Source organism: Anguilla rostrata, chromosome 9 (genome assembly GCF_018555375.3).
Source record: "Anguilla rostrata isolate EN2019 chromosome 9, ASM1855537v3, whole genome shotgun sequence".
Taxonomy (NCBI): Eukaryota; Metazoa; Chordata; class Actinopteri; order Anguilliformes; family Anguillidae; genus Anguilla; species Anguilla rostrata.
Window position 1 is genome coordinate 3,088,649 of NC_057941.1, and position 24,518 is coordinate 3,113,166.

The 24,518-nt window shown below is 45.6% G+C and overlaps 3 protein-coding genes across 28 annotated transcripts in view; all 3 read right to left on the reverse strand.

Annotated features, from left to right (window-relative positions):
- The window catches only part of fnip1 (folliculin interacting protein 1), a 35,852-nt gene extending 20,925 nt beyond the window's left edge, over nt 1-14,927 (reverse strand). For 16 of the 20 annotated variants that reach the window (XR_010332291.1, XR_010332290.1, XR_010332285.1 and 13 more), the window contains exons 1-2: nt 14,734-14,927; nt 526-655 (exon numbers count right to left, since the gene is read on the reverse strand). Coding sequence is in view for 4 of the 20 variants with exons in the window: in XM_064349808.1 (XP_064205878.1) it covers nt 526-655; nt 14,734-14,822 (219 nt within the window). In the remaining 16 variants the exon portion in view is untranslated. Of the gene's footprint in view, nt 1-525; nt 656-3,002; nt 3,268-3,900; nt 4,049-7,382; nt 7,526-14,733 lie in introns of those variants that run through there. The other 4 variants (XM_064349811.1, XM_064349813.1, XM_064349810.1 and 1 more) reach the window with 4 other exon arrangements.
- Nucleotides 14,928-15,306: 379 nt separating this feature from the next.
- On the reverse strand, nt 15,307-20,753 carry LOC135262686 (protein IWS1 homolog). Of its 3 annotated transcripts, XM_064349823.1 has the most exons (13): nt 20,242-20,753; nt 19,950-20,046; nt 19,795-19,849; nt 19,612-19,666; nt 19,395-19,529; nt 18,625-18,750; nt 17,892-17,924; nt 17,612-17,667; nt 17,286-17,503; nt 16,787-17,234; nt 16,599-16,652; nt 16,184-16,304; nt 15,307-15,530 (listed from the first exon to the last, which is right to left on the reverse strand). In XM_064349823.1, the coding sequence occupies exons 1-13, from the start codon at nt 20,411-20,413 to the stop codon at nt 15,442-15,444; spliced, it is 1,659 nt and encodes a 552-aa protein (XP_064205893.1). In that variant the 5' UTR covers nt 20,414-20,753; the 3' UTR covers nt 15,307-15,441. The 3 variants fall into 3 exon arrangements, with proteins under 3 accessions (XP_064205893.1, XP_064205892.1, XP_064205894.1); XM_064349822.1 differs by having other exon boundaries at nt 16,787-17,503; nt 20,242-20,752; XM_064349824.1 differs by lacking the exon at nt 20,242-20,753 and having other exon boundaries at nt 16,787-17,503.
- A 1,239-nt stretch (nt 20,754-21,992) lies between these two features.
- Nucleotides 21,993-24,518, reverse strand: part of acsl6 (acyl-CoA synthetase long chain family member 6) — a 34,463-nt gene continuing 31,937 nt past the window's right edge. For all 5 annotated transcript variants that reach the window (XM_064349817.1, XM_064349820.1, XM_064349818.1 and 2 more), the window contains one exon: nt 21,993-23,643. In XM_064349817.1, coding sequence (XP_064205887.1) covers nt 23,503-23,643 — 141 coding nt within the window. In that variant the 3' untranslated portion in view covers nt 21,993-23,502. The remainder of the gene's footprint in view (nt 23,644-24,518) is intronic.

The following is a 24,518-nucleotide window of genomic DNA, read 5'->3' on the forward strand; positions in this document are numbered from 1 at the left end:
CACTGTGAAGGCTAACAGCTCACCGCGCACATGCTAGCACTGTGGAGGCTAACAGATTGTCGCGCACATACTAGCACTGTGGAGGCTAACAGCTTGCTGCGCACATGCTAGCACTGTGGAGGCTAACAGCTTGCCGTGCACATGCTAGCACTGTGGAGGCTAACAGCTCGCTGTGCACATACTAGCACTGTGGAGGCTAACAGCTCGCTGCGCACATGCTAGCGCTGTGGATGCTAACAGCTCCCTGCACACATGCTAGCACTGTGGAGGCTAACAGTTCGCCGCGCACATGCTAGCACTGTGAAGGCTAACAGCTCGCCGCACCACATACTAGCACTGTGGAGGCTAACAGCTCGCTGCGCACATGCTAGCACTGTGGAGGCTAACAGCTTGCTGCGCACATGCTAGCACTGTGGAGGCTAACAGCTCGCCGCACACATGCTAGCACTGTTGAGGCTAACAGCTCGCTGCGCACATGCTAGCACTGTGGATGCTAACAGCTCGCTGCGCACAAGCAGCTCTTACCGAAGCGGGCCCTTCCTCCGCGCTTCTCTTTTTAGCGTTTGAGTCGAACAGGACATTTCTTCCCCGTCGCTCACAGTCCTGGTACACGATCAGCCTGATCTGGCTGGGCTCCAACTCGGGAGAAGTCCAACTGAGGAGAAAACACACACACACAAACATTTGTGTCAGTAAGATGCACCAAACAAAATAACCCATAATACTTTTTTTTGAGGCTGCGGTCATGAAACCGCAAAATGGGGATTAAATCTAAGTCAGTGTTCTAGAACTCCACTGCTTTCAGCCACCAGCAGTGACTGTGACATCAGCATTAGAACGTTCAGTTGAGAACATTCTAACCATGCAGCCTTGTGAGCCTGAGCGGATGGCCAGTTCCAGAAAAGCCAGGGCTCTTTCCTAATGAGCTGCTTCTAGGCTGTCAGCTTGTGCCGTTGTTTTTTTATTTATTTATTTGTCCTGGCAGCCTTCCCTCGGCCCCTCCGCTTTCTGTGCCGCGCCGTGCCGCCATCCCAACGAAACAAACCCAATCAGCGGGCACCCCAGCCCCGCCTGATCAACAGGAAAGCCTGACGGGTGTATTCCCAGTGGAGGGGACTTCTTCAGTGTCTGCGGTTAGAGCTGATGTGCAGAGGTCTATTAATAAAGAGATTTATTGGGGGGGGGGGTGTCTGAGGGTACAGTTTTCAGGAAAGTGTTTATTGGGGGGAGATTAGGGCACTGACAGGCCAACAGGACAGTCAGCACCCTTTAGAAAAATGATTTTTTTAAAACTACAAAATAAACAATACAAGTAAAGAGCTGTGCTCAAAAAAGCTCTTCATACTAATGCAGTTGTTCAGAGGAAACGTTCTGCTTTTAACAAATAATTATTTTCTTTAATAAGAAGTTCAGTGTCAAAATTATCAGCAGTCCTATTTTCAGCACGTCACGCACCTTTCCTTTACAATGATAAAACCACCAGTTAGCGAACATATCAGTAACATCTCTGACCATTCCTCCATGCACAATCTCTCACCATCCTCTACTCCGTGCCAGAGGAATTCCCTCTTCAATTCAAACCACACATTCGCCATTTTTTAATACAATGATGCACGTAGCTTCATCAAAAATGGGGCAATATTTTCACCCAATTATGGTGCAGAAATACTGTAATACAGTACTCAATATTGTTGGGTAAGGAGTGATTGTTACATCAGCATTAGAATGTTGGGTCAGTAGTGATTGTTACATCAGCATTAGAATGTTGGGTCAGTAGTGATTGTTACATCAGCATTAGAATGTTGGGTCAGTAGTGATTGTTAGATTAGATTACACTACAGGCATTTAGCAGACGCTCTTATCCAGAGCGACTTACACAACTTTTACATAGCATTTTACATTGTATCCATTTATACAGCTGGATATGTACTGAAGCAATTCCGGTTAAGCACCTTGCTCAAAGGTACAACGGCAGTGTCCTACCCGGGAATCGAACCTGCGACCTTTCGGTTACAAGCCCAGTTCCTTACCCACTGTGCTACGCTGCCGCTGACTGTTACATCAGCATTAGAGTATTCAGTTAGTAACATTCTAATCGCAGATTTGTGATCTGGCCCCTTAAAGGGTTAAAGCGAGCTCTGTGTAAGCTGATGTCCAGTGGACGTCCCAGCAGCTCACCCTAAGCACACAGCAGCATAAAGCCCTGGGGATGACAGCATTCCTGGGCTGAGCCAATAATAACCTTTTCTTTCCGAGGGCAGAAAGACATCAATCACACATCCTATAGGCACACTCGTTACAAAACACCCCGCACCCCATCAGCCAATGAAATCACTGTTAACAGACGTTCATCTCTGGAAAGAATGTGAAGCTAAGAACAGTACGCTTCTCAAGCTACACTTCTGAATAAACGAGCGGACCCAGCGTAGAGTGGACTGACCGTGCATTCCAACATGTCTGCGGGTCATTTAAGCCAACTTGGAGCGCCACTGGCTGTAAGTGCAGACTAAGCTGAGTTTAGCAACTCTCACAAGCACAAATTTCAACAATGCCAGAACCAACAGAGATTATCCCACATCCCCCAACCTGGTCCAAGACATCATTTTTGCAGAATGCCCAAAAGGAATTAGCTGTGGAGGAGAACCAGGCCTTTTGCAATATGGAAGATTGTATTGTGCACCCAACCCCCCGCCCCAAAACAAAATGGGTGCCTGTAGTGCGGTGCAAAAACGAGAAAAGAGTGTGTGTACTGGGCTACATCTGGACTTGGGCCTGCCCAGATATTTCAGTCAGCAGTGTGTGAAAAGTGAAGGCAAATCGTGAGCTCCACGGGTGCAATCTGACCCTGCTATACTGTGTGTTACTCACACAAGCGCTTAACTCATCTGACTCTGCTATACTGTGTGTTACTCACACAAGCGCTCAACTCATCTGACTCTGTTATACTGTGTTACTCACACAAGCGCTTAACTCATCTGACTGTGCTACAGTGCGTTACTCACCCAACAGCTGATCTCAACTCTGCTACACTGCTTTACCGACACAAGAACTGAACTCATCTGTCTCCCAAAGCAGAACACAAAACCAACGACCGACAGTTGGTAAGAGGCAGAGAGAAGGAAATGGACACATCCAGAGTGTGTGCAACAAACATCACAGAGTGTGTGTATGTGTGTGTGTCTGTGCGCATGTGCAACAATCAGCGCCGACTGTGTGTGTGTGTGTGTGCAACAAACAGGACAGAGTGTGTGTGTCTGTGTGTGTGTGCAACAATCAGTGCTGAGTGTGTGCGTGTGTGTGTGTGCAACACAAACATCGCCAAGTGTGTGTGTGTGTGTGTGTGTGCAGCAAAACAACGCCAGTTTGCTGTCAGCGTGAGGTGTCCAATCGGCGGGAGCCAGGCTGAAAAACAATGCCCAACACTCTGAGGACAAACGCACTCCGCACTTCTGCAAAAAGCGCACAGCTCTTCAGAGGGCTGGACAAAGCTAGTTAAAATCTCGCCACACACAGTGGCATCTTAATGATGTAACACCACAAAATCAACCGCGCAGGACAACAAAAAAATGTTTCAGTTAAAAAAACAGTTCTGAGAGTAGTTCTGCAGAACAACGAATAGCACGCCAATCCCAAAGCTGCACGGCTGCCTTATCACATTACACATCACAGAGAGCCACACAGCAACCTGACCACCCATGCCCAGCGAGACTCGCACCCTACACCACTCAGTAAAATTAAGCCAATTCTCACGCACATTCTACGCACTGACAGCTGTCCCGTTTGCTACAAAGAAGCAACCGAAGCAAGGAGCGATCTTTTTTTTTTTTTTTTTAAAGTGTACCCCAGAAAGGAACAGCAGTACGGCGCGAGCGACAAGCTTGCCCAAACGCGGCCCGGTACCTTGGCATCGCAGCAGGCTGCCAGTCTGTGCCCGCTCTCCCCGGCCTGCCGGCCCCCTCGCTGGCGCTGGCTAAGAATAGCGCCCAAATGAATTCACACAACAACACAAGGCAGGCAGTCAGGTGACCTGGGGCTGTCTGGACAAAAGAGGGTCCCCCCCGGGCAGCCGCGGGGTGGAAGCTCGGCCCTGCCCAAACGGGGAAAGTGACAGGGAGGGCTGTCTGGGGGGGGGGGGGGCGTGACCCATAACCCCCCCAACCACCGCCACCACGCCCAGCCCTACACTAACCGAGCCAACCCCCACCCAGCCCCAACACCCCCCCCCCCCAAACCCAGCACCCCACCTAGCCCTCACCCACTTCTCCAACCAGCCCCCGCCCCACCCCACATCCACCGCCCCTGACCCCTCCGGACAGAGCCCTGGGTTGGGGGTGGGGGTGTGGCTGCCTCTGTGGTTTCTCAGGCACCAGTATGGGTGTGCTGTTGCCTGTTTGTGGATGTCAGAACCCTGTTTTTTTCAGGGCGACAGCCTCTGGGCAGCGGGAGTGGGCCCTGCCATCCAATTCACTTCTGAAAAGGAAACCGTGTCGGGTCTCTGGGAGCCAGAATAGTCTGATCACGCTTTCCTCAGGGCGAAAACTGACACCTGGACCAGCTCACCACTCCTCAGCCCTCTGCTCTCCTGTGCACGTCTGCAAACACACACACAAGTGCACGCACGCACATTCACACGTACAAAACACACGCACACGCACGCACGCACATTCACACGTACAAAACACACACACACGCACGCACGCACGCACATGCAGACACTCTCTCACACATACGCACACATACACACGCACATGCACACACACACACACACACACACATGCAGACACTCTCACACACAAATGCACACATACACATGCACACACACACACTCTCACACATACCCACGCACACACACACACACACACTCTCAGACACACACACACTCTCACACATACGCACACACACACATACATACAGACGCACACACATACACACGCACACACATTATCTCTCGCGCACATACATGCGCGCACACACACACACAGATAGTGAAAGAAAGAGAAAGAGAGACAGAGAGATAGAGAGAAAGGGAGATAAAGAGAGAAAGAGAGACAGAAAGAGAAAGAGAGAGCGAGAGAAACTAGAGAACCCCTTGCTCCTGAAATTCAAAGAGGACCCTGGGAGGCATATGCGCTAGTTTATTATTTTATTATTTTTTGGCTGGGGGAGGGAGTGAGGCGTCCTGCCAGGCCCTCAGAGTGAGTAACCCTCCTGTCCTGCCCCCCTGCCCCCCCCCCCCCCCCAAACTCATGTGACTAACCCCCCCGCACCCCTCCCAACCCCCCCTCACTAAATCTGTTCTGGTCTCCTCTCCTCATTCTGTCGAGCGTCTGCAGCCCATGAATGAGTTTCCTCTTAAAAACCGCGCGTGTCTGAGCGGATCACAGAGGGATTCAGTAAACCAGCAGAGTCGTGATTCATAATTACTGACCATAAATGACTGAGTACACAGGATGTCAGTCCATAACCGCACACAGCTAGACAAAGCTGAACCTACGGTGTGTGACTTTCCCTACAGCATGAACACACAAACGCCAGATATCGCCACATTATGAGTCAGGCTGGGAATTTCAGCGATAGGGACACTCTCTGCAAGATGGCGGTGTAGCTGTGCCGCGTATGTGGAGCATACAGACCAAACCGAGAGGCCATATTCACAGAGCTCGTCTTTCCCCCCGAGACTCGTCAACACCTGAAACCTCTGGGGGTTTCTTTCGCAGCCCTGTGCTTCACACGCCGAGGCTCGCCACGCTTTCGATTACGAGCCCGAGGTCAGCGGCGAAGTGCAGGAGCTTGTGCTTTCAGTCAGATAACACAACCAATATTTACACGAGCCACCAGCGCAAACTACAGCCTGACACCGGGCAGCAAACGCAAACTACAGCCTGACACCGAGCAGCAAACGCAAACTACAGCCTGACACCGAGCAGCAAACGCAAACTACAGCCTGACACCGAGCAGCAAACGCAAACTACAGCCTGACACGGAGCAGCAAACGCAAACTACAGCCTGACACCGAGCAGCAAACTACAGCCTGACACCGAGCAGCAAACGCAAACTACAGCCTGACACCGAGCAGCAAACGCAAACTACAGCCTGACACCGAGCAGCAAACTACAGCCTGACACCGAGCAGCAAACGCAAACTACAGCCTGACACCGAGCAGCAAACGCAAACTACAGCCTGACACCGAGCAGCAAACGCAAACTACAGCCTGACACCGAGCAGCAAACGCAAACTACAGCCTGACACCGAGCAGCAAACTACAGCCTGACACCGAGCAGCAAACGCAAACTACAGCCTGACACCGAGCAGCAAACGCAAACTACAGCCTGACACCGAGCAGCGAACTACAGCCTGACACCGAGCAGCAAACTACAGCCTGACACCGAGCAGCAAACGCAAACTACAGCCTGACACCGAGCAGCAAACGCAAACTACAGCCTGACACCGAGCAGCAAACGCAAACTACAGCCTGACACCGAGCAGCAAACGCGAACTACAGCCTGACACCGAGCAGCAAACGCAAACTACAGCCTGACACCGAGCAGCAAACTACAGCCTGACACCGAGCAGCAAACGCAAACTACAGCCTGACACCGAGCAGCAAACGCGAACTACAGCCTGACACCGAGCAGCAAACGCAAACTACAGCCTGACCCCGAGCAGCAAACGCGAACTGCAGCCTGACACCGAGCAGCAAACGCGAACTACAGCCTGACACCGAGCAGCAAACGCAAACTACAGCCTGACACCGAGCAGCAAACGCAAACTCCGACCCCGCTGGTCGTCTCCTCCTCCTCATCGGCCCGAATCCATACATCCGAAATCATCACACCCAGCCTCCCCCCCCCCCCGACCGGCGGAGTGCACCAGCTCTACCTGCCGTAGAGCTGAGTGAGTGAGTCAGGGAGTCATGTACACAAACGCAACGCCGCATTCCCCGCCTGGGCCGTTTCCATGGTTTCAGGCAGTCACTTCAGCATTCCATCCTCACATGATCCGTCGAGAGCGGACACATGACATCACATCGACACATCCCCCCCCCCCCCCCCGATTCGCCCGGTTCAGACAGCGAGCCGTGTGACCTGACCAGCCCAGGAGGGACTGCGTGAGTCACAGACCACAGAGAGAGAGAGACAGAGAGAGAGAGAGAGAGAGAGATACTCAGAGGAGAGAGAGAGAGGACGAAGAGAGAGAGAAGAGAGGAGAGAGAGATACAGAGAGCTGAGAGAAGACAGAGAGAGAGAGAGAACTAGACTGAGAGAGAGAGAGAGAGAGAGAGAGAGAGATACTGAGAGGAGAGAGAGACTGACCTAGAGAGAGAGAGAGAGAGAGAGAGAGAGAGAGAGCAAGTAGAAACACAACCCCCTGTTACTGGACACAGAACGAGCGCTGTTCTGACCCAGCTAGCCTGTGGCTAGCTCCAGAGACCGCACAGCAGTGATGGCTGAGCACCCGCTACCCCGGAGGAGAGACTTTCTGCGTGTGACATGCTCCAACCTGCCTTCCACTGGCTAACAGGAATCTCAAACAAGATTGCCCTTTTATAATTACAAATTGGGAGGAGGTTTTTTTTTCTTTCTTTGCTCTCCCCTGTCTCTCTCTCTCGGCTCAGGCGAGAGGCGATCATGTGACATTCTCGATTTTAGCACACAGGCCTTCACTCCCGCGAACTGATAAGTCGCTCAAACAAGGCAAGTCAAACACGCCGTCTGTGCATGCGGCCTGGGTCACAAGATCTCTCGCTATCTGCCGCAGGAAGAGATAACGAGCGCGGCGCTCTGCTGGTACGGGATGACTATGGAAACAAGATCGCGTCGCACCGCTAACATTACAATGCATGAACCTCGGCATCAACAGCTGTCGGCCTAATAAACCACTCCTACGCTGCCCCAGCAGTTTCCATAGCCACACAGCAACACTAATGACAACGGGGCACAACAGGAAGCAGTGCATTGTGGCCTTCACGATTATGGCATCGTCATGTGAGCGTGAAAGAACAAAGGACTACACCCAACGAGCGTGCAGTTAAGCAGTCATAACAATGGAGTTCACGAGAACTAATTACTAAAAGAGTGTGTGAAGCACAGCTCATACTCAAAGGCGTCTTGCGTCAATAAGATGTGTAAACGTCCTAAGCCACTGGCTGCTGGGAACTAAGAAAACATAACCCTTCCGTCTGCATTAAAGGAAACGCCATAGAACACAACGTAACTGTTACAAACCGAACACAAGTGTGTTCCGAAGGATGTGTGTAGCACAAGGCTAATAAACAGCACACAGTGCTTCACACTGAATGTGTTTAAAAATGAATGTCCAGGTATTATGTAGCGTGTGTGCGCACACTTTCACAACACAAAAGCCACAGGCCCACAGGCAGACTTCACAACTTACAATGCCCTCTCTGCAGACAGAAAAGAGCATGCTGGATATAGTGGAAGATCTGAACCTGACCCCATACGCATATCTGCGTTAATGATTAAAACCCAAATATTGATTTTGCAAATGTTTACATATATCAAGCGCCGACACTCTGTTACTTCTGAAGGCAAGAGCAAGCAGGATTTTAGAGCCGGTACACTGAACACTGGGGGGACGTCAGTGTGCAGGTCACGAGGTGTGCTGTGGGACAGGTACAGGTGTGCAGTGGTCAGTAAGGTTGCTAGGGACTGTAAGGTGCAGTGGTCACGACGGTGTGCTGTGGGACAGGAAGGTGTGCAGTGGTCAGGTGTGCGTGGAGTGTACAGGTGTGCTGGGTCACGTAGGTGTGCGGACCTGTACGGTGTGCTGGGGGACAGACGGTGTGTGTGGACGAAAGGTGTGCTGTGGACGTGTGGTGTCATGGTCAGTACAGGTGTGCTGTGGGACAGGTACAGGTGTGCAGTGGGTCACGTACAGGTGTGCTGTGGGACGTGTACAGGTGTGCAGTGGGTCACGTACAGGTGTGCTGTGGGACCTGTACAGGTGTGCTGTGGAAGTAAGGGTGTGGACGTGTACAGGCATGGTCACTAGTGTGTGGACCTGTACAGGTGTGCTGTGACAGTAAGGTGTGCGGATGATACAGGTGCGGAAGACAGGTGTGCTGTGGGATGTGTAAGTGGCTGTGGACGGTACAGGTGTGCTGTGGGTCACGTACAGGTGTGCTGTGGGACCTGTACAGGTGTGCTGTGGGATGTACAGGTGTGCTGTGGGACGTGTACAGGTGTGCTGTGGGACGTGAAGTTGCTGTGGCGTGTACAGGTGTGCTGTGGGACAGTAAGGTGCTGGGGATGAGTACAGGTGTGCTGTGGGACAGGTAAGGTGTGTGGACATGAAGTGTGCTAGGGACGGTACAGTGTGCTGTGGGACAGGTACAGGTGTGCTGTGGGACATGTACAGGTGTGCTGTGGGACGTGTACAGGTGTGCTGTGGGACAGGTACAGGTGTGCTGTGGGATGTGTACAGGTGTGCTGTGGGATGTGTACAGGTGTGCTGTGGGACGAGTACAGGTGTGCTGTGGGACAGGTACAGGTGTGCTGTGGGATGACAGGTGCGGGAAGGTACAGGCTGGGACAGGTCGTGGCTGTGGGATGTAGTGCGGACAGTACAGGTGTGCTGTGAGTGGAAGTGCTGTGAGGTACAGGTGTGCGGGATGTACAAGGCATAACTGCATTCCACACAGTCACTCAGCCATGTTCACCCTGCTATTATCACAACGTTTGTTAAATCTGTCATCTCCCAAAATGAACAGCTCTTTGGGGGCGTGGGGACAGCCCCCTACACTTGGAATACTTTGACATTACTACATTTAGTAATATGAGGTCTCCTGTGCATTTGAATGGTTGTTATGCCAGATTACCTTTATCACACTACAGATCAGAGAACGTACACCCACCAGTTTAGCCTTGGGTAGTACAAAATGGTGTGCACTGGATGTAGAGTCTGAAGGAATCAAAAAGCAAACACTGGTCCCCGGTTTTTGTCAATTAAGTCTGTTTAATATTAAAGTCACACGGCAAGAGTCTGAGTAACATGGTTCAAATGATGTAAAAAAAAATACAAATATAAAAAATACAGAGACAGCCACAAAAAGCAACGTCCAAAAAAATTTTTTTTTAATTTATTTATTTTTTTTAAAATCTTGTGATGGATGACGCAAGGCCTTTTCACAAACTGTGGTATTCAGCGCATATCCTGTCGCTGGACAGGCCGTGATCCAGGGGAGGTTCATTTGGGGTTACCGAAATTAATCTTGTGTACAAATATGGACAAACTCCAAAATGTCCAATCCCTCAATCACCATTCCTGATAGCTGCTGCCCAGTTAAAGGAAAAACATTTTTATTTCATCTTTTTTTCACTTTTACTTTTCTCAGGGAAGTACTTTGAGCCAATATGCAGTTCAATGCCTGTGAGGGCAAGATGCTAAAGCTAGCAAAAACCTCACCATTGACTTGCCATTTCACAAGGCAACTGTGCAATATACGCGACACACATTATCTCCAGAAAATGGGAGGCTTTGTGTGTAAAAACCACATCATCGCTGATTTTATTCACCACCTACAACAAGGAAATCTCACAACTGCTTAATGCCATGGAACTTGTGGCAGTGTTCATAAAAACTCTAAAAAAACAGTAAAAATACAGTTTTGACAATTTTACTGCTAAAATGAATGAATGTTTATTCACCCGGCAACTTGGGGGGGGGGGTGGGGGTGGGGGTGGGGAGAGGGGGGGTTCACAAAAATACACCTTCACCATGACCCTGCAGTTCTGAGAACTCTCTAAGCCACTTTAAATAGCTCTGATTGGAACACGATGACAAGCCACGTTAACAGACCACCAGCGAACTGCACTGCCGTACAACTGCAGCAGTGACAGAAGACCAGGACCGGCCCGCGACTCCACAGGTTGCAAGTCCCTTCAAGGTTTTAAATGCCGCCATTTATTTGGACGCCTTTAAAATAAACATGCATTCTGTGTGCAGGAGAGTCGTCTAAACATACGTGCGCATAAGAGAGCGCTTTTCAGTCACACCCCCACGGCGCCTGCTGATCGACAATCAAGTTAAAAATGCCAGGGAGGTGTAAAACATCTTCAGAAACACTCCAACTTCATCTGCACTTACCTTTTCTTTTTTTTTTTACCTTTGGTTTTTTGGAACGTTTTTCAAAGTCAGTGTTCTAGAACTCCGTTGCTTTCAATTATCAGTAGCCATTGTTAGGCTACATCAGCATTAGAATGTTCAGTCAAGAACCTTCACATCACATATTTGTGATCCTGCACCTTAAAGGGTTAATCAACAGCAAAGTTAACCCACCTGCATTTGTGAACCATTCCGATGCATCACATGGTTAATGAGTATCCTGCACTATTTTTTTTTTTTTACAAATCCTGCAAAATCGGGGGGGGGGGGGGGGGATTAGGAGGCGGGGCGCAGCTGTCTGTCTGGGGGTGATGGCTGGTGATGGGGGCGCAGGACCAGACCGAACAGGAACCACGCAGCACAAAACCCCTTACTCTCAGCCCAGAACAGTCTACAGTAAGCGGACCCTGGGTCACATGCACCCATCCGAAATGCGAAGGGGGTTTAGGGTTATTTTAGAGGGTCAGCCAATCAGCAGCCCTCCCTGGTATTCAAGAGGAAGAGCTTTTCTCTGGTGTGAGCCAGCGAGACTTTCAGATTTAATACTAGCTGCAGGTACATTTTGTAGCCTTAGCATTTGCATATGCAGTTCAGAGCAGTGATGACTGAATTTCAAATGACAGCACAAGACAAGCAGAGACGATGTCAAGTTGAACATTAGCTACACACTGAACGCAGCCTCACAATGAAAATGGCTGAAAATTCACATGGTATGTGAAGAAATAGCAACTGAAAATAATGTGGCAGAGCTCTGCACACAGCCTGCTCAGAACACCCTTCCGTGGAACCCTGCGGTAGTTCAAATTACCTACCGGTTCACATTCGAACAGTGAGACCGGCCATCTCTATAGTTATTCGTAGATGTCATGACTTACTTATTGACAGAGATGGGGAGTGTGTGGCGTGTGTATGTGTGTGTGTGTGGGGGGGGGGGGGCGTTGGCAAGCTAACTATAGCCTGGGTATGCTTGGAAATGGCTAGCACAAAGGCCCTCTTCTGACATTTCTGCACAGAAGACGCAGGCCGGGGTTAACAGGAGAAGGCTGTCATGAGAAGGGAACGCAAAGGTTTCTGACCAATGCCGTCTATTTTCTGTTCTTCATTTCCAAGCACACGGATACAACTGCTCATGGATATCGCGTATCTCTTCATAATAACAAGCTGGATTTTGACAAATGTTAAGTAAATTATGGGTGAAAATGTAAAGTCCATTTTTCTTTAAATAACCAAATGTTCAATAATTCTAATCTTTAATAGAATAACTAATAATTTCATTTCAAAATGTATAACCCCACAAGCAGGCGCAAAAAATAATTTTTCTAATAATGAATCTGCTTCTTGTTTTGGTGAAGGACAGGGGTGAAAAGTATCATAATTAAAATGAATGAAATGCACAGGCCTAACGTCTTTCTAAAAATGAGTCGGCGGGACTCCTTTATTTGAAATGCATATCCTTCGAACGGCTATTCTGGGAAACATGTGACTGAACTCACTGCACGGGGCAGCCCCTCATTTCCAAATCCTCCATTGACAAAGTGACTCAGCTCTGCTTTGCTTAAACCGTCCAATCCTTCACCACAGATGCGTCCAAATCGTGTGCAAAAAACGCACAGCCTTAAAAGTTTTCACAAATGCGCTGGGCTAAAAAGAAAAGTTTCCAATGCGGATAGAAATCAGGAACCAAGCCAATATTTACCGAGTTTAACTTGGCCCAAACTCAGACTACACGGGGTGTGATCTAAACCACACCTTAAAACAGCTCACAGACCAAGTGTGTAAATAGCCGATTGGTCATTATCCCCATATGATTGATGAATGAAGCCCTGTTGCCAGAGAAATTCTCGGGCCAGGACAGGCTCATAATCCCCGGGGTAATGGAGACTCCCGTCACGTGCGAAACGCTCTTGAGAACATATATCTTTACTGCCGAGACATATTTATGGGAAATGATTTGCTCACTGGCGCACACATTCAAAGGTGATGGATGCTAACAACTCAACTGGTCCAAGTGTTAGTGGAAGAGAACACAGAATCCTAAACTCGAAGGTTAGTTGAGGTGGAAAAAAACGGTCAGTAAGTTACATACTTGCCAGTCAATTATAAGGCTATATTCTGACTTAATTTATTTGCATAAATATATCTTTAAAAAGAGCACAACTAAAGATCAGGCCAACATCACTGTTGAATTTTTTTTTTTAATAACTACTGACGATGCTTTATTTTGCGCTAAAGCAAGTCTCAATGCTGGTCCATTACTGCGAAACATGTTACCATAATATCATATCACATTGTAAACAGACTCCCGTGATTCAGTTCCCAGCGTTACCGCATCGTGTTAAAATGCACGTTAGACTCTGTGAACAAACTGCCAAATAATGCGTGTACTCAACATGGACGTCACTCTCAGAAATACATTTTCGCCCCCCATTCCTAAAGCTCTTCAATATTCCTTGTACATATAAATGTTGTCATTTAAAACACAGCTAAAACTGACAATTAAAAGTAATTACGTCGGAAACAAAATGCCAAATTTGACTTGGGTTAAACAACAAAAAATGCTTGATTTTGCAAACTGTCCACTTTAATTAGGCTAGTTTATTCTCGCTTGGATATTTCCCAAAACAGCCATTTTAAAATATCAAATGGTTTTTGGTTATCAACACTCACGGTTATTTTGAAATGACAAATTTTGTTTCAAACAAAAGACAAACAATCGACTAAATCTGTCCGACATCCTAAAATGTGACGGTTTATATCAGTGAAATCAGACTTGTTTTACCTTTTTGCCAATTTTTTTTCCAAACCCAAATTTAAAATGTTTACGTCTTGCAATCAAGATAGCCGGCATCTGGCATCAATATTTATGTTGTCGCAATCACATTGCACTTAGACAATTCTATTTTAAGGACGTATCAAGCCTGCAGAATTTGACTGTCCTCATCGGTAGGAAATTACTGTTGCTAGGTATCGCTAGGTATGCTGGAACTGGAGTTTTAAAGCCGTTCGTTGCACCATCGCATCGAATGCGTTCCAGCTACTGTACGTTTGTCACGTGCTAGCACACTAGAGCAGACTGTCCCAGACAAGCGTAGCCTGTGCTGCAGAGCGCTCGTACTTTGCACTACGCACAATACACGAGCAACAAATTAATGTTTTCAAGATTACTACTAACGCATCACATGCAATTGTATTTAGCTAGACGTGTATTTTTCAACAGACCCCTTCCAATCCCAAACAATCGGTGTTTCTAAAGCGTTGATCTTTTTGTTTGGTTTTGTTTTTTCAAGTATCCGGTTTGAAACAATTCCCTGAGGAGTATCGTAGTCACTCTTCAGCTGCACAGCCAGCTAGCACAACACAAACATGGCCAAGATTAACGTTCTCTTGTAGCAATCACGAACCAACACACATTTGGTCCCTTCCAGAAAAGGTAATGCGAATAAAGAAATAAAAGAAATTTTAAAAAACCAAACCACCGACCCCAACGGAAATGGAAGAAAACTATCACCAACACCAGCATACCCAAGTCACATCTCCACGCTAAGCCCACAAACATAAAGAACCCTAAACTGATTAGCCAGCTAGCTTAGCGACAGCTATATCACATACCTGTACGAGTGATCATCTTTTGTGCACTTCGGAGGCGGTGAAAAAGCATTTCTTTTATTAAAAAGTTTCTGAAACAATGTGGGAGGCATTTTGTACCAAATAATTCGGTACAAGAAAATCCCTTTCTTATGAATCCACAAGCACACCTAGTTCCTTGAAACTAACTCCATTTGTGTCAGAGTCATATGACAGGCATTAGTCACACAAGCTGCTTGGAAACGCCACTGCATTTTTCTGATTGGCCAATGCGCTCGTGCTCCGTTTATAAATTACAGGATTGGATGTTATTTTTGGCGGAACACCACGTGGTCAATAGAACTGCTGTGTTGATGTTTTGGAGTGCTGCATATGAACCGATACACAAATCAACACTTGAAAAGAACAAAGAAATAGTCACAAGTCACAGAAGAAATGCTAAATGTTTCAAGCAGTCCACTGCATTTCCCTACAATGTTGCAGGATCAAACACTGGCCCACTGGTACCCAAGGTTTTGCAAGCAGTCCGTACAGTGCAAAAAATGCAGTGACTGTGTTGCAATGAATTTCAACAAATAAGAAAGCCCACAAAGGGGAGACCATGTGGCAATACGCATACACCATTTATTTTCAACAGTTATAATTATAATACAGTTTTAATCAAATTTATTTTACATTTCATTTGAACATCAAATGCATAGTACACATTATTAAAATGTTTAAAGTAACCTCTTAATACTCTGGGCTTGCATCCTTTAATAATGGGAAAAAGACCTGCCCATGGAACTGTCTGACCTTGCCATAGTCTTCATAGAAGACACCTGGAAACACAAATGTATAACAATATATATTTGTAACAATACATTACAGGCATTTAGCAAACACTCCTATCCAGAGCAACTTACACAACATTTAACATAGCATTTACATTGCATCCATTTATACAGCTGGATGTATACTGAAGCAATGCAGGTTAAGCACCTTGCTCAAGGCTACAACGGCAGTGTCCAACCCAGGAACCTGCAACCTTTAGGTCACAAGACCAGTTCCTTACTCATTATACTACACCGCCACCAATACAAAACAATGCAATGGGAAGAACCTCATTATTGACCCAGCACTTACAAACCTACATATAAAATGAATATTTTTGCAAACATGTTTCACTAGCCAGGGAGCAACAGGTTTCCAAAAGGAAAGTTGGAAAACCGAGTTCTGAGTTGCGAAATTAGTTCCCATTGGAGATGGGAAGCGCAGTTTCCAAAGGTGGAGTTTTGGCAAGGTAATCTGGCGCATGGCCATGTTCAATGTCCTATTTGTAGGAACCAAAAGCGCTCCGAGAGCTGTTTAGTGGCCTGCAAGAAGCAATTCTGAAATGTGTTTTTGGGGCTTTGAAGATTGCAACGGTATAATAAACGCAGGCTATCTGACGGAATATGATAGACAAGATTTGGCCATTCAATGCTGTTCTCACCCTCCTCAGAAGCCACTTTTTTAAGATGTGAATTGCGGAAGAAGTTCTCCCCCTCCTGGACCAACTGAATCCAGCAGGCCTCGTGCAGTTCATTGGGATCGTGTACCTCAGAGTTCTTGAACTGCAAAACAAACGAGACAAAATTAGCAGACATAAGAGTTGAGGAGAGAGTATCATCTGTCAAACTGTCCACACAAATTGGCACATATTCTTATAAGGCCAGACAAATACTGGACTTTCTTATTCTTTTTTTTTTTTTTTAAACAAACAAAACTGCCCCCTACTGGATATCAGGTGAACTGAACTGCTTAAAAAGGAGAGCATATGAAACGCCAAATACGCTGTAAAAAATTAATTATTAATAATAATAACAACAACAACAAAAAGCAAAATCCAATTAAAAATTATTACCAACCTTCAGATAAACTGGTCCCAGCTGATCAGGCACTGGGCGCCTGCTGGTAATGGGCTTGGTGAAAAAATAAAATAAAATTACTAAACACACGACCTTACAGCGCAACAGCTTTATAATTTGGTAGAGGCTGGTCACTATGGCCAGCCATCACTCAACAGGAAAAGCAGCTGCACAAATCAGCATCTTACAGGCTTAGAGGGAAACGCAGCTGGGGGTTTCCCTCTCTTTCTTTGCAGAAAAGCTTCCTTTTCCTTGCGGTCTGCGAAGTCAAAGAACCGCGCCAGCCCTGTGCACACGTCACACGACAGCGTCCGTGCATCCTCCCCACGGCGGGAGTTCTCCCCGTCATCGTCATCCTCAGACTCCTGAGTCATGGAGCTGGATCTCTCCCCATCATCGTCATCATCCTCAGACTCCTGAGTCATGGAGCTGGATCTCTCCCCATCATCGTCATCCTCAGACTCCTGCGTCATGGAGCTGGATCTCTCCCCATCATCATCATCATCATCATCATCAGACTCCTGAGTCATGGAGCTGGATCTCTCCCCATCATCGTCATCCTCAGACTCCTGCGTCATGAAGCTGGATCTCTCCCCATCATCATCATCCTCAGACTCCTGAGTCATGGAGCTGGATCTCTCCCCATCATCATCATCATCCTCAGAATCCTGCGTCATGGAGCCGGACCGCTCGTCTTCGTCTTCCATGGAGATGAGCTGAAGGTCAGAGCTCATCTCCAGAACGCCGAGCCCCTTTTCCGCACCTGCACTGCCGCTCACTTCCTGTTTGGCCACTTTGAGCCCATACGATTCAGTTCTATCCTCCTCCTTCTGCAGTTCCTGTCTGAGTACAGACTCGTGGAAAGTGACCTTTTTTCTGCATTTCAAGGGCCTGGCCCTTGTGATCTGCAATGGAGGGGTAATTTTTTACTCAGATTATAAATTATGAAGGGCCATTGCAAAGCAACAGAGGTCTGGTGCAAATGTTAATGTGTGAACTGGGCCAAGCATTACCTTTCTAGGTTGTTTGAATGGTGCTCGCACCATATTCACGCGCGTCTGAGGTGATCCTACTCTAGACACAGATTCTAGTTAGGTTTGCTACAGAGAAACTATGTCCAATTTTCTGTCAATATTCCACAAGAAAATGTACATTGTTAATCAGGAGAAGTAAAAAAAATAAAAATAAAAATAAAAAGTTAAGTGTAACTGCTATCATTAGCAAACATAAGTGCACAGGTCAATCATTCAATGTTGAATTTCTTTGTAACATAAACAGGATGCACATATTTACCTTTTTCCACAGCCGTCCCATCCAACGTGATCTCTACAGAAATATAACCAAAATGAAATTCATGACAAAAAGTACCCACTGCTGTTTGGCAAAACACTTTTGTGCCAGCGAACAGTCGAGTCGTCCATAACTGCATGAAGTTAAAGGTCCAGGAAACTGGATTTAAATCGCGGTCATATTCCCCAGAAGTGACAACCGATTGAAGTTTTTTAACCCAGTCATAACCATCACATTATGACTTGCCAGCAACAAACAGTGGCAAGAGCATCATTTACCTATTACATGTAGGAAAGGTTTCACTGGGCTTTAGCATTTTCTTTATGCAACTTGCACCCAGTTAATCCCATCCACCGAAAACATGGTGTTTAGCCAAGGGAGAAATCAAGCCAATTTCGGCACAGGCTTTTATAGGTTATTGTTGTTGTTGTTGTTGCTGCAAGAATAATTAAAAGATTCTGAGCAGTTTGTGAATGCAAATCCAAGTATTAAAACACAGCAGCAAAGAATTCACAGATTTCAGTTTCCCGGACCTTTAAAATATCCAATGAATACATCCCAATTTACAATAATTACACATTTCATATTTATAATTATTCGTCAAGTGGCCATTTTGGATAGCTTAGAAATGCAACCATACAGCACTAAGGAGATTATTCAAGTAATACAGTTGAATATTCTGACTGAAATGTGCTTCTCTAGTGCACGGTCTAGCGGCGGGCGATGATGAAGTTACCCAGTATGGATGAGAGATTAGGCGGCTGCCTCATGTCAATGTCCACAGCATGGCTGACATCCAGAAGAGTCGAGTTCTTCACCCGCAGCGCGAACAGCTCCTCCGCAGAAAACTCCAGGGCCTCCTCTTCACCCCCCGGTCCCCCCGCACCCCAGGCCAGAAAGCGTGTCACAGCAGAGCGGATTTGGTTCATTTCACCAAAAACAAGGAGTCACCCGAGGCACCCAACGGATATTCCGCATGAGAACCTGGACTCCACACGGAGAGCACTTTACAAAGCGGGATTAAGGAGATCCCCCCCCCCCCCCCCACTTTTGAAACATTTTCAATCGGTTAAAGTCAGGCTGGATGAATGCCCAAGTTATTTCTAAATATGAACACAAAAGTTTGCTGGCTAAATCCTTAATCCCGTTTTGTGAAATGCCCCCCAACCACTGAACACTGCCCAGTACAATTATATGAACGATAATGATGAGTCAGGCGTCCCAGATTTCTTGGACCTAACCTATGAATCATACATACAAGACAAAACTCACATGACTCTCTCAAGGCGGTACATTTCAAATGAGAGATTTTCACATATCTTACTTAACCTGGGGCCCACATGTTTGAAAGGTGGCAGCACATCCCCTATTCAGTTCTTACCTCAGACCACTGCTGTCTGACAACTACGTTTAGGTAACAATGGAGTACAACTACAACAATTAGCGTGATGCATATTAAATTGTATAGTTTCCCTCGACTTGCTTTTAATTCATATTCGCACATACCGTCATCTGCTCTGCGGAAAACCTCGGGCGACGGTAAGCTGGTGTCGGTGGAGCTCTGACAGGCCGGTGAGGCAGGCGAGCTCGAGTCCATGCAGTCGAGCAGAAAGGAAGAAACCCCGGATGGCATAATCATGTCTGCAGGATTGATAATGGCCTTGGTGACACTATCAGTTAACAGGGAATCCGATCGTGAAAGGATGTTATTGAAAATACTAACCAGATGTACCGTCTCGATTCGTCGAGCAACTTGCATCGCTGCAGCTTGCAATGTCCTGCATTGCAGATAAGAGGGCTTATATACAATTTTGGCTTTTAAACTGGTAACTGTGAGCTTTACATTTTCGCTTGCTCGTAAGACAATGTGCATAGCGAGACAAGAGATGGCCCGTCGTGGACGTACTTTCCAATGCAACGGGGGAGGCGGTTCCCTTTGTTTCTCGGTTGACACGACAGATCTGTGAAGTGAAATATTTCAGTATCGTATTGCCAATTCCGCGAAGGTACACGACCGTACGTCATTGTCATAAGTCAGATAGTTAAATTGACTTTACTCACTCATTGTGATGTTGGTACGGGGACTCGTGTATAGGGGAGAGACGTACGCTCCCTCGGCGCTCGGATACGCACATCGGTGTACGAACTTTTCGTTTTTCTAAGGCAAAACACAGATTGATGGGTTTCTCTTTAACAGCTAGCACATATTCAAGAAAATGTCGAGTGAATACTATAGCAACATTATGAATGAACGTTATTGCCCCGGGAAATTCAGATAGCTATCGCTAAATTAGCAATAGTTTACCACAGAATTGATATAAACTTGCTAACGATAGTTAGCTAACCAACTAACTTGTATTATTAGCAACATCAATTGTCCTTGTTCTTCCTGCAAAGTTCTTATAGACACTCGCAGTACTTTTCTGGACAGGTGTGGCCAAGCGGCGTTTTCGTTTTCTGGAAAAAACAGCATCGACTTTGCATCCTGTATCGTTTGACTTTCTGACATTTCGAGAACGACCCATTGAAATAAAAGCCGCAAGACAAACGATAGTTTTTCTTTTGAATTAACGTCAGACACAACCAGACGTAGTTCAGCGCTTTGTTGGCAAACGGTTAGCTTTGCCAGCAGTAGACTACTTAACTGGCTACCTTTAGCTAAGCAAACGTTAGCTAAGTGAATTCAGGCGGAAGTCTAGATTTAAATGAACTGAATAGCCTTGCAAGCCAGCCTCTCTTATTAAAACTAGTCATGCAAACATTTTTCACTTTCGATATGGGGTTAATTCAGCGCCATACGGTCACTAGAGCCAGTTAGCTAAGATAGCTAATTAATTCAGTCATTCATTCATTACACCGTTTTTAGATTTAACCGTCGTCCTCCTTTCGTACCGACCGTCGCGCTCCTCCCGCCTCTCACACGTGCATTCAATCTGGTACAACTGAAGCCACGCCCATTTCCCCAGGTAGGCCTCAGGAACTGAATGATGATTGGAGAGCGGGGCTTCACCTTCTGAATCTCTGATGTGTGTATTCAACATAAAGGCCATAATGTCGTAGAAATAACTAAAATATGAAAAAAATAACACTTAGAAGTATACATGTGCAACAATAATAGCTTTATTCCTCTCATGCAATTTGTTTAGATAAACTAGATATAAACATTGTGCTCCATATGACATGTCGCTTTTATATAAATGTAAAATATATTTTTAAGACCTTTCGCTTCATGCTTGTGATTCCGTTGACACATTCACCAGGAATTTTTAATGCAATTTTTTTCTTTTTACAAGAATGCCGGCCATCCACTAGCAGCAGGAAAGGTTAGATTTGTTTCACATTCAAAACACTGCATTCTGTCCCTTCTCTTATTAATCTTGTTTGCATGTTTCTTTACAATTTACAGTGGGGTTTCACATATTTGCATGTATTGTTGGAAGTTATGATATGAGTCTATCCATTATGATCTCATATTTTTCAAGCAGATTCTGAAAAAGGCATAAAATTGTGTGCTATTTTGGTGAAATGTGTATTTTTAGAAGATCATAAGTTTGTGGATAATTATGTTAAACCTGCAGTCTGTCTATGTACAAATATTGTGTTTTTTTCCCCCTGAGGTATGGAAAGTAGAGTATTCTTTTTAAATTAAGTACTGCTATGTCTGTAATGTGTAAAGCTGTGTGTTACTGCAACAAATCTTCAAAAATAAAGAATGAGAAACCAAATTCATTGTCTTATGCTAATTTTGTTTGTGTATGAGTTGTGTGTCATTGGCGTGAAATGAACTATACATTCTCCGCAAACAAATTAGAAAAATAGTAAATGTCACTATATATGCCCATGGGACCACATCAGAACATTCAAATCTAAATATTGAATGGCATACGCAAATTCCTGGTGTACTATAGACGCCGTACAATAATTAACCCCCATAGTAAGCTTAAGTGTTTCAGTGCTCCTGTTCTGACACTAGACAGTCATAGATTCAAACTTTAGCTAAACCATAACAAAAGACTAAAGCTTTTACTCATTTCTTCAGTGCTTGACTTTCTGGGAGTACAACTATTGTCTGTGTACAGGGACCACTTATTGCTTTTTTGAAAAATTTTTAAACCCTTTAAGTTGTGAGATCACATATATGTGCGCAGAATGTCCTTAACTGAACATTCGAATGATTGATGTGACAATCACTACTGCTCAGTTAACACAAAACGTTCTCGTAATGTTACTGGAATGTTTTGTCAATGCCCGTAACATTGGCAGCGCGTTGGCAGCAACACTGCGAGAATGTTTGTGTTAGCTAGGTGGCCAATTAAAAGAAATTAAGTTCTAGAACACTGACTTAGAATTTTAAAAATAAAAACATTCCAAAAAACCTAGTCATCTAGTATTCAAAGGGTTTTAAGAATGTGTAGATGAGAGGAACAGTACAATAAGTGAACTGTGGTTCATTGGTAGAATTGTTCACATTGATGGAATAGATTCTTGCACTACTTAAATACTTCCTGCAAAGGTGTCCCAGAATTTTTACATTGCTTGTAATTGAAACATTGCAAAGAATAAATTAAAATCTTGTATGATTGTTCCAGAATTTCTCTTTATTTATTTGTCCAACCCATTCTCACCCATCCCTATTGCTGGAAGTATGTGTTACAAGGTGCTGATTCCATCTGACAGAAGATTAAATAATGGTACAATTATTTTCTCACTACACGCAAAAAAATAAATTAATTAATTAAATAAATAAATAAATAAATAAGTAAAAACCCTTTCAATCCATCGCTTTAAATATAGTTACATCTAATCTCACTCAATATGTACATAAAAGTAATACATCTTTGGGCTTTAAAACAAAGTCAAAACCAATTACAAAGGTCTACACAAAAAAAAAAAAAAAAAAAAAAAAAAAACCCCAAAGGTCAAACTCTATGCCTGCGTCGTGTTGGATTGATCGTCGCGTGCTGGAGCCCGCAGACCTACGCAGACTACGCAAGAAAGTCTTGTCGGGTAACAGCTGACTGCGGTGACTGCTGGCTTCGCATTAGCCGCCCCGGGACACGCCTCCTGAGACCTCCGGAGGGGGCGCTGGGGTCTGCTGCCGCTCTGAGGAGACCATGGCATGCACTGGCCTTCACCAGACACAGTCGAGAGTTCACAGGAAAAGAAAAACCTTGCGGATCAAGTACAAATCATTTCTTTGTTTTCGTAATGTTTTTTTTTTTCTTCTTCATTTCTTTTCTTTTGGCCGACACACACAATGAGGTCTATGCAGGCTGTTTGTTTGTTTTTTTTGGCTGCTGCTGTTGTTTCGGGTCTAATTTGTTTCTGTTTTTTTATTTTATTTATCTATTTATTTATTTATTTTTTTAAAGTCTTCATGCTCCCAGAATCCCCCAGGGCTGCAGCTCTCGTTGCGCAGGACGAACACAAACGAAAATGAGCTCTTTTCTTCAGCCGCGACCCACTGTGGAATTACTTGGTGTTGTCAGTTTTTTTTCTTTTCTTTTTTTTTCTTTTTTTCTTTTTTTGTTTTGATGGGAAGTTAAGGACAAATGGTTACCGTTACAGCAATATTGCTACAGGTCCTAGAAACCAGGTCATTCATTTGATGGGGTTACATTGAGATGTTGGAGTACAGCTGCTCGATCTCTCCCTTGAAGTACTCTTTCAGCTCCGGTCTCTTCGCCTTCAGTGTGGGCGTCAGCAATCCGTTATCAATGGAAAACAGCTCACTGTGGACATAGATATCTTTGACCTGAGGAAAGACGCAAATGAAAATGTTAGTTATTAGCTATTACATAAACAAATTATGAAATGAACAGTTAAATGGACAACCAAAAATGAACAAAATAAATAATGTACACATCAAGTGTGATGGACATGACCGTTTTGCAGCCCCGTGACTAATCCAAGCATCACATGCGTTCAGTGGACTCCGTGTTTCTACCTGTTGCTTTACATTATTTTTGTACTTCAGAATTCTTTATTGGCTTGATTCTATATGAGTTTATGAAAGTTATTTTGTTCCTTCATACTTTTGTAAGCGCAACTGTCCACTTTCAATTTGTATCATATACATCTAACGAGCCGCTGTGAGTTCAGAACAGGCCCGGCACAGTGCCGCAGGAGACTGGTGAAGACCCGGGGCTGAGCTAGCTGGATAACTGCGCTGAGTAAAGCCCTGTGTCACAAAGCAGGATGTCTGAGCTAGCTGGATAACTGCGCTGAGTAAAACCCTGTGTCACAAAGCAGGATGTCTGAGCTAGCTGGATAACTGCGCTGAGTAAAACCCTGTGTCACGAAGCAGGATGTCTGAGTTAGCTGGATAACTGCGCTGAGTAAAACCCTGTGTCACAAAGCAGGATGTCTGAGTTAGCTGGATAACTGCGCTGAGTAAAGCCCTGTGTCACAAAGCAGGATGTCTGAGTTAGCTGGATAACTGCGCTGAGTAAAACCACAAAGCAGGATGTCAGAGTTAGCTGGATAACTGCGCTGAGTAAAACCTGGAACAGTTATTTTTACCTCAGTCTATGTTCCAGATTTTGGAGGGTTCTAGCTTTTACTCGTAATCCTGCTCCATGATACAGGGCCCTGTGTCGGTTGAAACGCTGTTTCTAAATTTATCGCTGG